The 14,232-nt window shown below is 42.6% G+C and overlaps 1 protein-coding gene across 1 annotated transcript in view; it reads right to left on the bottom strand.

Annotated features, from left to right (window-relative positions):
• Positions 1-8,961: 8,961 nt before the first annotated feature.
• NAB1 (NGFI-A binding protein 1) overlaps positions 8,962-14,232 on the bottom strand; it is a 47,355-nt gene continuing 42,084 nt past the window's right edge. Inside the window, exons 6-8 of the mRNA XM_035136184.2 lie at positions 13,621-13,762; positions 11,993-12,142; positions 8,962-11,168 (exon numbers count right to left, since the gene is read on the bottom strand). Of these exons, the coding sequence (XP_034992075.1) occupies positions 11,077-11,168; positions 11,993-12,142; positions 13,621-13,762 (384 nt within the window). The 3' untranslated portion in view covers positions 8,962-11,076. The remainder of the gene's footprint in view (positions 11,169-11,992; positions 12,143-13,620; positions 13,763-14,232) is intronic.

Genomic DNA, 14,232 nt, shown 5'->3' with positions numbered 1-14,232 from the left:
CAGCTGAACTCGAAATGTATGAAGTGTAAACTTTTAATGGCAGATAAATGAGTCACTGCAGGATTTCAAAATGTGCAAATAGGATGCACCTCCTAATTCAGCTCCTCTCAAATAGCTTAATACTAATTTGCTGAGAGGTACTTTCGAATTATGACAAGAATCCTCCTTTTTCTTTCTTGCCTTAAAAAAACCTCACAAGATTTTCCTGCCTTCCGAAGGTGGCATGTGAATAGTTAATAAATTTTCTATATTTTGGGTTCAGAAAGTAATCTGTTTACTTCTAAAATGGTGACTCGTCTTCTTCCGAGGACAAGAAGAAAATGGGGAGGGGGGAATTAATGCAAGGATTTATTAGAATTCAGGGTTCTGCCCCCTTCTCCCCCTGCCAAAGCAATTATCTCTAATTTTCTACATAGCAAAGAGAATTAAGCCATTCTGGAATTCCAGAAGTAAGAAGTTTAAATCACATATAATTTAAAGACACAATAGACTTAAGAAATAAATTTAAGATATTTAAGGTTACAGGTAGGTAGCCGTGTTGGTCTGGATCGAAGTAAAATAAAAAAAAATTCCTTCAGTAGCACCTTAAAGACCAACTAAGTTTTTATTTTGGTATGAGCTTTCAGAACTGCTTCAGAAAGCTCTGAAGAAGTGTGCATGCACACGAAAGCTCATACCAAAATAAAAACTTAGTTGGTCTTTAAGGTGCTACTGAAGGAATTTTAAGATATTTAAGACAGCAAACACAATTCAATTAGCACCACTTATGTGTGACTGAAAGAGGAAAGACGCAAATGTTTGAATGTCTGCGAGGAGCTGAATGGAGAGGAGTTGACTCTCTTTGGAAACAGGATCGCAGAAGTTGGGCAAATCTCAACTTGACCCAGTGACTTTTTGCTCCAAGCCACTATGTTATATCAGCCAGATGAAAAGAGCTCAGGTTGTTGCAATACAGAAGTTAATAATGAGTGGGCACAGATGGCTAGCTATATGATTCAGAAGAATATTGTTACATGCCACCCCAATCCCCGCTGAGTGACCTCACAAGTTTCCTGGGGTTCTGGGCACTTACCTAGAGTTGTGGGAACATCAAGGCACAGTGGAGGGAAGTGCCTTTAAAAATATGGTTTATTAATACATATTTACACCTGGAATTGTGCAGTGGAGGGGGTGCAGAATGTTATACCCCAATAATGCTTTTTCATTGCTACCCAAGATGCTCCTGGCTTGCCTGGCTTGCCCAGCAGCTAGTGGCCTTTGTTTTCCCTTTTCTTCCCAGCACACCTCTTGCCAAGAACCCAAGCCTCCTGTAAAAGACCCCTCTCCGTCACCTGGGCAACCCCGATTTCAGACCCTCCAAGTGTCCCTATTTTCCACGGGGAGTCCTAGATTTACAAAAGCCATCCCGGTTTCTGATTTGATCCTGGAATGTCCTGCTTTTTCTTAGGACGTCCTGCTTTTCATCGGAGAAATGTTGGAGGGTATGGAGTTATGCAACCCACGAGCCAAGTAACTATACAACCTTCAGAAGACATCCAAAGGCAGCCCTGTATAGGGAAGATTTTTTATTTTTAATGTTTTAATGTGTTTTTATATATGTTGGAAGCTGGCCAGAGTGACTGGGCCAACACATTCAGATGGGCGTGATATTATTATTATTATTATTATTATTATTATTATTATTATTATTATTTATTAAAAAGGTAAAGGACTCCTGGACGCTTAAGTCCAGTCAAAGGTGACTATGGGGTTGCGGCGCTCATCTCGCTTTCAGGCCGAGGGAGCTGGCGTTTTTCCACAGACAGCTTTCCGGGTCATGTGGCCAGCATGACAAAACCACTTCTGGCGCAACAGGACACCATGATGGAAACCAGAGCGCACGGAAATGCCGTTTACCTTCCCGCTGCAGCGGTACCTATTTCTCTACTTGCACTGGTGTGCTTTCAAACTGCTGGGTTGGCAGGAGCTGGGACAGAGCAACAGGAGCTCACTCTGTCATGGGGATTCGAACCGCTGACCTTCTGATCGGCAAGCCCAAGAGGCTCAGTGGTTGAGACTACAGCGCCACCCGCTTCCCAGCATTATTATTATTGACATCCTTATTTTTAGCGGAGAAACGCTGGAGGATATGCTGCTTTGCACAGACCTGAGAACCTTATAGAATGTGTAAAATACCTGGCCATTGTTTAATAATGGCTAGGCAGGCTGATTTATGTAAGCCGGCCCAAGCATTCCTTGTTTGGCACAGTTCAGTAGCTTGCATTTTCCCTTCCGAGCTCGCTCCAATATTAGCTAGATTCTGACATTCATTAATTTCTTGAGTTTAGTGAGGTCTCCCCTGCCAACTTATAACCATACCCGCCTCCCATTCCCCCCCCCATTTCCGCCAGCTAGTGGGCCAGAATGCTCCTATTCTTAGGTGTGCCATACCTTGCATGCTTGACACAGCATGTAGGAGGAGTACATGGGGGAATGTATACTTCCCCCCCACACACTGATTCACTGCAGCACAAAAGGATCTAATGTTTCTCTCTGTCTGCCCTCCTCCCCCTGTCTCAATAGTCATCTGCTTGACGAAACAGAAGACACTGTTGTGCTAAATTTGAAGCAGACTAGCATACATCAATTAATTTAACAGGGCTTCTCCTCTCCTCTGTAGGCTGATTCATAAAATAGGATAAAGAGGGGATGGGGAACCCTCCCCCCACAGGGGTGCAGCTATTTGCACAGTTTATTTATTTATTTATTTATTTATTTATTTATTTATAGGGACGCAGGTGGCGCTGTGGGTTAAACCACAGAGCCTAGGGCTTGCCAATCAGAAGGTCGGCGGTTCGAATCCCTGCGATGGGGTGAGCTCCCGTTGCTCGGTCCCAGCTCCTGCCAACCTAGCAGTTCGAAAGCACGTCAAAGTGCAAGTAGATAAATACCGGTAGGTACCGCTACCGCAGGAAGGTAAATGGCGTTTCCGTGCGCTGCTCTGGATCGCCAGGAGCGGCTTAGTCATGCTGCCCACATGACCTGGAAGCTCCCTCGGCCTATAATGCAAGATGAGCGCCGCAACCCTGGTCAGGGGTCCCTTTACCTTTACCTATTTATTTTTTTAATTTCATGCATGAGTTACTTCCCACAGAATGTCCCAAAGCCAGTGTGAGACCCAGTAGTGGTCTGGATTAAACCTGGGAGACCAGGGTTCTAGTTGCGGTTTCTACTGAGCCATGAAAAAAAACAGGTGACCTTGGTCCAGTCACCATCTCTCAGGTAAAGGACCCCTGGGCGGTTAAGTCCAGTCAAAGGTGAATATGGCGTTGCGACGCTCATCTCGCTTCAAACACCGAGGGAGCCGGTGTTTGTCCGCAGACAGCTTTCTGGGTCATGTGGCTAGCATGACTAAACTGCTTCTGGCACAACGGAAGACTGTGATGGAAGCCAGAGCACACAAAAACATTGTTTACCTTCCAGCTGCAGCGGTACCTATGCATCTACTTGCACTCGCATGGTTTCGAACTGCGAGGTTGGCAGAAATTGGGACAGAGCAACAGGAGCTCATCCCGTCGCAGGGATTCGAACCACTGACCTTCTGATTGGCAAGCCCAAGAGGCTCAGTGGTTTAGCGCCACCTGCACCCCAAACCTACCATGTAATTTGTATGTGGATAAATAACAGGATTTTTATGATATAAATTTGGCAAAGGGCCTTCAGGCAGGGCAGTCTCGAGCAGGTCGCGCACCCTGGTGCTGAGGGGCGGAGATCGCTCCAGCGCCCCCACCCTCGCAGGGCGCAGCATGGCTTCCGCGCGGCTTTGTCGCGCAGCGCCCTGCCTACCGGTCCGGTGCCCTGGCGCCCCGCGCCACCGGGACTCTACGTAGAGCCGTCCCTGCCTTCAGGAAGTCTGCTTTTGAATGTACATGGAGAGTCAGAATCTCTTCTGATTTGTTTATTTTTTAAAAAAATTATATGCCACCCTTCGTCAAGAGACTCCACAATTCTACAATTCTGCTACAGAGTGGTTCCAAACCACATAATAGAAGACATTCCAAAATCAGATATTGTGTGTGTGAGAGAGTACAGCATACCTATTTCTGCAAATAGGATGCTTTCTGTTGTTACAGGGTTCCCCAAAATAACTCAACATTTTATTATAAATTCCATTTCTTGCCTGCCCTTCGCCAGGCTTCAGCAATTCAAAAATACAACATCAAAGCAAACTACAGTGAGGAGAATAGGGGCCAGTGTAAATGTGTCGGGAACCTCACAATGTAGGTGCCAGAGATACAGTTGAAACTTGGGAAATTAGAATATCGTCGGAAAGTGCATTTATTTCAGCAATGCAACTTAAAAGGTGAAACCAATATATGAGATAGATGCATGACATGCAAAGCAAGATTTGTCAAGCCTTTATTTGTTGTAATTGTTATTATTTGTCGTTAGGCGGGTCAATTATAAATGAAATGTAATAGCGATGTTTATTTTTGTATTATTGTAACTATTTGTTTTATTACTGTGGAATTTCCGAAAGAAAGCATTTGTAAAAATTAAAAAGAAAAAATAATAAGTTGCATTACTGAAATAAATGCACTTTTCGACAATATTCTAATTTTCCGAGTTTCACCTTTACTTCTGTGGGGAGGGGATTCCACAACTTAGGGGCTACGGAAAAAATGTCCTCTCCTGCACGGGGCCAGCCTCTTGTTTGAGCATTCAAGGGCAACCAAGGTACGAAGAGGGGCCCCGTTCTTGATGTTAACACAGTAACAATTTCCCTACAGATTCTCAAGGATGCTTCCATTTGCAAAGGTCCACTTTCCCAGGTTTTATTTCCCTCCTTTTATTATGAGATAGGTATATATATATATCTAATGGGTTGATGAGAGCATGCTTGTAAACCAAGCAATTACAACTGAAAGTATAATTATAACTGAGCCAGAGGGCCAAGAATTCCAATTATTCCAATTAAGTATTCTATGCAGGTTTTATTTAAGGATTAAGATGCCTGGTTGTGGATTGTATCTTGACAGTTGTGTGCATTTGTGTGTTGCAAATGTGTGCAACAGCCCAACTCTTCTGCTTAATTACTAAATGATGAAACAATAGGCTATATTATGATAAGTTCTGCTTCCTGATTAAAGTACGCAAAAGGGTTACGTTCCGTGGGGCTCGGATCGGTGCAATCCTATGCGTGTTTATTCCGAAAAATAAGTCCCACTGTGTTAATTGGAGCTTATCCCTGGGAAAGTGCGCATAGGATTGCAGCCTTTTATCTTGCTAGAAATCTTATTGATGGCAGCTTTTATAAGGAGTCAGCAGGAACTGGAAAGAGGATGTTATTCTCTCAGCTAATGAATGGTTGAGTAAATCCTTCTAAAGAGGGAAGATGAATAAGATAACTTGCCTCTACTGCATGTTGTGGGGGAAAATAAATCCATTTACTGGCAGGTGGTGAGGACTGAAACCAGTTTTTAATGCAACAAATCTAAAGTCACATGTACTGTAACCTACGGTACAGGTGATGGCTTCTTGTTTCACCTGGCCTGTTCTTTTTCAGAAATCTGCAACCTTGTGAATGTTAGATTCCTAAACTCCCCGCTCCCAACCCACAGAGCGCTTGAAAATCGCTAAGAGTCTTGGTGGACCCACTTAACGATTTCTCCGCATGTTGTAGCAATTGTCATTCTACAGATTCCAAATTGTAATACACTCGTACCTCGAAAGTCAAACAGAATCTGTTCCGGAAGTCCAGACTTCCAAAATGTTCGGGAACCAAGGCGTGACTTCCGATTGGCTGCAGGAAGCTCCTGCAGCCAATCGGAAGCAGCGATGGACGTTCGGGTTCCAAAGAATGTTCACAAACTGGAACAATCACTTCCGCATTTGCAGCGTTTGGGACCCAAAACGTTCGTCTCGCGAGGTGTTTGACTTCCGCAGTATGACTGTACGAGAAAATAAAATACAATATAAGAAACAAAAGAAGCAACAGAAAGATTAGAAATCCTTATGAATATGCAGTAGGATGGAGGTGTTCTCTCTCATCTTCAGCTACAATTCCATAGATGTGTCGTGGACCACATGAAGCTCACAGACCACTGGTGGTCCACAGACCAGAGTTTGGGAGTCCCTGTTCTATCAACCACTTTATCTCATACTGGTGAACTCCCTCCAGTTTGTTTACTCCTATATAAATAATTTCAGAATAAGATCACCATTCATACAAGATGAACCACCTGGTGTCCAACCCTTTCATCTGCACCCCACCACAGGTAACCCTCCATACCTGAGGATGGACAGGCAGTGGAATTTAATAGCAGGGGGGGGGAGTTTTGGATAGATGCCAAAACATACTATTTACCAGCATCTGAAGAAGTGTGCATGCACACAAAAGCTCATACCAATGACAAACTTAGTTGGTCTCTAAGGTGCTACTGGAAGGAATTTCTTTATTTACCATCAGTTTCTTTTTTCTTGTATTTTACCCAGGAAAACTCAAATATTAAGGTAATAAGGTACAAGGCAACTGCTTACCCATTTTTTGTTGCTAATGCCCAAGTTCCAAATACCTTACATATTGCATCAGACAAAGTGGGCACTGACACATATGAAGGTTATAAATCTCATATAAGGGATTGAGTGGGGAAAGTGGGGCAAACATTTTAAAGGAGGAAAGGGAGACGTTTTCTCAGGTGTGCCCTCATAGTTGATGGGAGTGTATTGTATTTCTTAGGTACGGTGTATTGGCATCTTAAGCACCAACCGTGATATAGAAAGCAGCCCTTATATTAAGGTGTGGGAAAAGGTGAATGGGGAGGCAGGACACCCCAAGACTGATATTGTAAAATTCAGGGGGGAAATGACAGCTAGAACTACCGATAACTTCTGGTGTTTGCAAATATGCAGTTTGGGGGCGGGGGGGCAGTTCTTAAAAAATAATACAGCTAAACCAAATGACCCACATGTTGAACACAGATTTCCCCACAAATATACCTTTAAGAAAAAGAACACAAGCAAGCCAGGTAGAAATTATGCAGCATAAAAATTACATGCCAGCATTTCTACTAGTTGTATTTATGTGCAAAAATCCAAGTATAATTTATGTATCTAATGTTTTGTAGAATCAGTGTCTGACTCTGTAAATAAAACTGAACTGTAATCCAAAGCCATGTGAGATGTATTCACTGAAATTGGAAGTATTAAAGCCTTAATGGTACCTACTTACATTTTTACCTGGTGGGGAAAAAAAAATCAATCAATCAATTTTACTGGAACCATGCCCATTGTGGCTGACAAAGCCAATGTTCCAGGAAAAATATGGTCCCCGAAAACCTAGTGCCACCCCCTGGGAAGTATCGTTTGTTACGGGTACGGAGAGTTGTTAGGGAACCGCTATTCCCTTCAGAGAGCTACAGTTCCCAGATTTCCCTTGGCAAAAGGACTGATCGTTAAGACACAGGGAATGTTTGAGGGCAAAGAGGGAGCTAACAGCTTTCAGAACCCTTAATAAACTACAGTTCCCAGGATTCTTTGGGGGAAACCATGACCGTTTAAAGTGGTATGATACTGCTAAAAAAAAGATAGTGCAGATGGGTGTTACAAACACTTGCGCATATGCAGAGACAACTTGTGCTCGTGTTCAGTGTAACATGTGAAGTTGTAAACTTCAAATTCACGCGCAAGTTAAGTTTCTCCCCCCACCTTCTTTGCGCCAGCATTGTATGAAAGTTACTTGCTCCTTGGTAACAACACAGAGCAAGGCACACCAGGAAAACTTCTGCTATCTGACACCATAAATAGCTCATCATTCTTCAGCTCGAGCCCAGAACTGAGTAGTTCCCGTAAACCGGTATGCAAACGAGAATTACCAGAAGAAACAAGGGCAAATATGCAGTCTTTATTACTCCTGTAGCAGAATTGCCTCTTTTCTCATTCTGTTTAAAGTAAGACAAGGGGAGGGAATTCTTTGCCAATGAGACTTTTTTATTTTGTATCCAACGAGGCACACAAACGCAGACAAACAAAGATCACACTTTGGTCAAAATAACCCTGCTGCAGCTAACACCCTTGTGAAAGTTAGAGACAAGACTTTTTTCTGCCTGTATTGCTGACAATCGGTGAGTCTTAATTATTAGCATTCTAGAAGAAGCCTATGTGTACTGACTGCAAGATAAGCGAGATCTGCATCCTGGAACCGTCGTGAGGTAAGTCAGAAGGGCGTGCAATGAAATCAAATGCATCTGTGCGTGGCAGGAGTGGGCAGTTTGCGTGAATCTCTCTTCATGTGCAAAGCTCTATAATTCATGAAGCAGCCCAAGCTACAAGGCTTGACTAGGCTTCTTCGGGTGAGATGAGTTTATCATGTGGGAGAGAAAGGGATACCTCCAAACAATTTCCCATGTGCTCTCTGAGGTGAATGTACTGTGTGCCCTTCTGTACCCCTGAAATCAACTCCTTATTTCTACAGTAGAAGAGGGGCATGGAACTTCTGGCCTTCCAGAACTACAACTCCCATCAGCCCCTAGCAAGCTCGTGAATAGCCGGGGATGATGGGATTTAGCGTTCAGCAACATCTGGACGGCCAAAGGTACCTGCTCTGGTAGGTAAGATGTTTAAGAGTGCCTTTCAGTGTTTCCCAAACTTGGGTCTCTGGCTGGTTTTGAACTACAGTTCCCATCATCCCTGACCACTGGTCCTGCTAGCCACGGATGATGAGAGTTGTAGTTCAAATACAGCTGAAGACACAAGTTTGGGGAACACTGCATAGCTGCTTCAGCTTACTTTGATAGGATTTTTTTTTAAGGTTGTGTAACACACCCCACAAAACAAAATGTAAAAGGCCTGCTTATTGGGACTGAAATGATTTGCAGGACTGTTTTTTTTAATTAAAAAAAAGTAAAAGTACCTTTGTACTTACAACACAGCTGTCTCAGGTCATTTACAACTGAAAATAAAAAAATAGATCTGTACCACAGATTTAAATTTACATTACATTGGCCTTTATAAAACAAGATGCTATATACTACGGGTAAGAGATATGTGCTTTCTTTGCCTGTAATTACTGTCAGGAATTATGAAACTGCTCAGATATCAAGCAGTGCTACTTGAAACCTTAGTTAACATGAAAACACACGTTATTAATTCACAAAACAATAAAATGACCCCATTTTAAGCTACACATTAATCCATCTGTTTTGATCCATTAAGCTGAAGATTCTACTCTGTTTAATACATTTCTTCGTCAGTAAAGTAGTACAACAAAATTCCAAAAAGTATTCTCTCTCTCTCTCTTTTTTTTTTTTTAAAGAATTTTTTCCTCCTCTCTATAATATTAAAAACATGTGCACTGGTGTTTCTACTATAAAGCTTTGCTCCACAAATCAAGTGATAAACTGTTATTAAACACATTTTACAATGATACCAAATAGTTGTGTGGACATGTCACCTTACGCTTTACACAGAGTTTCAATATGGCATATGGAATGACTCGGTAAATCACTATTACACGGAGCAAAATCTTCATATATGAAGAGCAATACCCTATTACGGAAAAATCGACAAGAACCGGTGGCGCTTCCATCAACCCCCCCCTCCGAAAGTACTGTAGGCAAATTCAGCATTTCAAAAAAAATAAATTATAGTTTTGAAAACCCCATTTTTAAGTGCAGCAATGCAAAGACACCATCTTAAGGAATGAAAGAGAGGAGGCTATTATCAGATGGATCCACATGTCACAATGATGTTGTGTATAACATGTAGACACCACACTGAAATACCCCGGAAATGTCTCTGTATTAGCCAGTCGTTCCATTAGGAACAAAATGGCACCCTTAAGAATCAATCATTTCGCACAGCAAAAAAATCCTCCAGAAAATAAATAATGAGTACAGTCGTTCATACAAACATTTCCATGAGACTGTAGACAGTACGCCGCCTTCTAGTTTTTGCTGCACTAATACCTGACCATTGACCTTGTTCCCTGGGATTTAGGAGAGCTGCAGTCCAGCATCTTCTGAAGCATCAGATTGGCTACACCTGCTGTCTGTGGTTTATATTTTATTATATAGGAGTAAGCTACTCCTAGAACGGTAACGTATTCCTCCTCTTATTTCTCCTGTGAGTATTGGTAGTTTCAGACAATACACATTTCTTGCAGTGCTTTCCCACCTCTTCTGTTATCTGGAACATTCCAGCTTGAGAAAATGGGAACGACTCTAAGGATCATTCCAAAATGTTGCCACCATTTCAGCAGTTGCCCTGGCAGGCATAACCCGAGTGTCTTAATAAATGCAGATATATTTGTTACCCTGTTTGAAGTGTACAATATGAAGCAACGGTGTGCTGCTGCTTCTACCCATAACTCCCTAATAGTGGAGAGGAACACAATGTAGATAAATACAGAAGTGCGTCCAGGAAGTGCTTGAGAATGATCTTACATCAATAAGCATAAAAACGCCAGTTATCATACAGTCAGCTCTTGCGAGGGCTATTTCCCTATAAAATCGTATGTAATTGTTTTGTTTGTTTCTAAAACTTAAAGCATTGAAAACCTGCTATTAAAATGCTTTGTTAAGATGCTGCTCTCCCCTCCTTAAGTCTTCTGTCCAGCTGCTTCAAAGTAAGGATTTTTCTTTTTTTAAAACCCACCTCAGTTATTGTTATATCTCTACATTTAAAGTAGACATTGAAAACTTCAAGTAAAAATAATGGCAGCCACATCTACTGGACGCAATACAAATCTATGACACCTATTAAGTTGTTGGGGTTGTGGGTGTGTTTCTAAACTTTTAAGTTATACAAATACATAATACATTCTTAAATAACAAGGGCCCACAGTATTATTAGTTTTGTGAGCCTTTCCCAAATTACAAAGCCGCTTTTTCATTTCGTAACGTTTGCACCCACTTCTCGTTGCAGTTGCAGTTTTCAACTGGTTATTTCGTACATCAGTTCCACAACATGACACGTCCCAGTCCTTAGGCTTTGGCTATGAAATCGCTTATTTCAATGAGGCAACGCTGGTTATTAAGGCATGTTTCCGTTTCTCATTCAAAGCTTTATTCTAACATTTTTTTAAAAAAGGGAGCATGGCTATCTTGTATCTTCTGGCTCTGTCTTTATCACCTTCCTTTCGAGGCTGTTGAAAGCAGAGTGAGGGAAATCTTTTAAGATACCAAGGCCTTCTGCAACAACAAAATGGATTCCTTTTAGAAAAATATCGACCCGAAACAACAGTGTTTTTTTTCACCAGTTGTAGTCAGTAGACCAGTGTTTCCCAACCAGTGTGCCTCCAGATGTTTTGGGACTACAACTCCCATCATCCCTAGCTAGCAAGGCCAGTGGTCAGGAATGATGGAAGTTGCAGTCCCAAAACATCTGGAGGCACACTGGTTGGGAAACACTGCAGTAGACAGCATATGAAATCTTACACAAGTGTACCAAACAGCAATAAATTCAGTTTAACCACTAGTCAATATCTGCTTTCCAACGCCGTAATGTAGCGCCAGCGGTTTACGACAATGTAAAAGCATAAAACCAAACAATAAGATTATAAAAAGTTATAAGCAAAAAAATGAAATTATAACAATACCGATGCGGCATGCAGTTCTAGCACCCTATGTGGTTGGCCTTGCAGATATTTCTGCTGTGATACAAACCCTGAGGCATGCTGGATAAATGGCCCATGTCTATAATATAACATTTGAATGGGGCCCGAAATATCACTAAGCCCTTAAAAGGCTATACAAGATGCCCGAGAATCATTTTCCCTCTCCTGAGAGAAAGTGCCCCACAAATTTCACGCGACAGGGTTGGCCCCAAGACATTTTGGCACATGAGGTAAACCATAAAATGGTGTCCCCTCACCAACAGGAAAGAAGGGATGAGGGAAGATCTCCATTGCGATCTACTGCCCCTGTGAAACCTGCTGCCTGAGGCGGTCACCTCACCTTGCCTCATGGTTGAGCCGGCCCTGGTCATAGTTGTTAAGAGCAAGAAGGATTTTTACCTGAAGGTTGTGACTTTGCTTCAGCACTGGCGTACAATCTGCTCAAGTCACTGCAGAGAGGCTTCACGACATGAGGCTCATCATCTAATGAAATGTGAGGCATATGCCTATTTGGTAGACTTGACATGCGTAGATTTAAAGGCCTTTCACCTAAAATATATTGTCAAAGAAATATTCATTCAATACTATAACCGAGAGGCGGTCCACGCACAGCGCTGCTAATTGTAGTCCCCCAACACCCTGCGTCACCATGATATGAACATAACTTAATATGAATCTCTATTTTATTCACTTGTATATGCTTTTGTGTGTGTTTTTTTATGTTGCCATTTTCCTGATTTTAGCGAGTACAGTGGAACCTCAGTTTCCGAGCACCTTGGAAGCCAAATGATTTGGAACCCAAACACCCAAAACCCGGAAGTGAATGCTTCCGTTTTCGAACGCGTCTCAGACGTCAAACGGCTTCTGAGGCGCGCTTCTCCATTGACTTTGCTGACTGCCCATTGCGCCTCGGTTGTCGAACATTTCTGAAGTCAAACGGTCTTCTGGAACGGATTATGTTCGACAACCGAGGTTCCACTGTATTTGTTTTTGTTTTAATGATCTATTGCTGTCTTTCAGACTCTAGACCACTTAAAGATTTCCGAAATATTTGCACTCAGGTGCCTCAAAGTGACTTACATCATAAAAATAAAACATTCTAAAAGGGAGAAAGTTCAAGGACCCCTGGATGGTTAGATTCAGTAAAAGGCAACTATGGGATTGCGGCGCTCATCTCGCTTTCAGGCCAAGGGAGCCGGCATTTGTCCGCAAACAGCTTTCCGGTTCATGTGGCCAGCATGACTAAACCGCTTATGGAATACGGAGGACTGTGACGAGCGCCAGCGCACATGGAAACACCGTTTACCTTCCCCCCCGCAGCGGTACCTATTTATCTACTTGCACTAGTGTGCTTTCGAACTGCTAGGTTGGCAGAAGCCAGGACAAGGCAACTTTAAATAAAGAAATGCAAGCCCAATCCGATCCAAATAACTTTACTCTACTAGCCACTGGCTATGACAAATCTGAATCAAACATAAAAATAAGCAAAAGGGGTGTCGCGCCACAAATAATGGTCTCTTTTTAGATCTCCGCTTCTCCCTTACAGTTCACTGCTACATTGTCCAGGGTCTTCTTTTGGGGAAATGTAAGTCAACAAACAATATCTCAGAGCTGTGGTAGCCCCTGCTCCTCTCGCAATCCTAAGGGCAACTTTCACCTACCGGTATGTGGCTTGACTGGCTCCATATAGCGTGTGGCATGGAAACATGAAGCTCTTTTCATAGCAGCCACTGTAGGCATGGTCTGGAACCAGCAAAATGCTTGCGAGATCATGTGGATGACCCAAGAAAGCGGGAACAACCGCAGGAGAGGCAACCACTAAGGAATCTAGGTCTCAGAGGGCTTACTTCTCCTAACACAATATGCACACAGAGTACATTTTTGCCCCCGCAATATTCTCCCAAGAAATCATTAACCACAAGAAATTTCATTTCGTCATAATTTAGCAACCGTCGCTGTTGCACCAGTATCACGAACGCTGACAATTCTAAAACAGATGGCAAATACATGCCTGGAAGCTACTGTACCTTGCCCAACACCATAATCCGATGTCAAGCCATTGGCACAATGCTCTTCTGAGCTTTGCCTGTAAAGGCCCGTGGAAAGGCGTCTCTCCAAGCCAGCTTGGCTGCAGAGGAACTCCATCTGCTTGGCCATCATCTTCTCAGGCTGCAATTGATAAAAGGGCAGATTTAGGGACTTGCCACAATTACAATTACGATTACTAAGTACAGTCGTTTTACACCGACCAGGTGCCAAGTGAAGTACTGTACACTGAAATGTCACAGTCTCGGCCAGGAATCCTACAATCTACGAAAGGCTGAATCATGGAGGGAGAATCTTTATGACCCTTCAGAACGAGCCCCTCCCCATTTTGGGTGCCTCTTTCTAATCAATCAATCAATCAATTACTATTTCAACAGCAACTTTTTTTCCTTCTTTGAAAAATTGCAAATACAATTATGGCAAGATTTCCCTCAAGCTTTATTTTTGGAAATAGCACTATCCAAGATTTTTATTTTCATTATTTTTTTATGCCAGCAACCTGCCATTCTGAAAAGTGTAGCATGGCAGTATGTTTGTGGGGGGAAACTGTGTGAATGTTTCGCCTGGAAAAAGACCAGGGCCTTATACACTAC

The sequence above is a fragment of the Zootoca vivipara genome, chromosome 1 (assembly GCF_963506605.1).
Source record: "Zootoca vivipara chromosome 1, rZooViv1.1, whole genome shotgun sequence".
Taxonomy (NCBI): domain Eukaryota; kingdom Metazoa; phylum Chordata; class Lepidosauria; order Squamata; family Lacertidae; genus Zootoca; species Zootoca vivipara.
The sequence above is the reverse complement of the archived record's forward strand: the minus strand, read 5'-3'. Positions and strand labels throughout refer to the sequence as shown.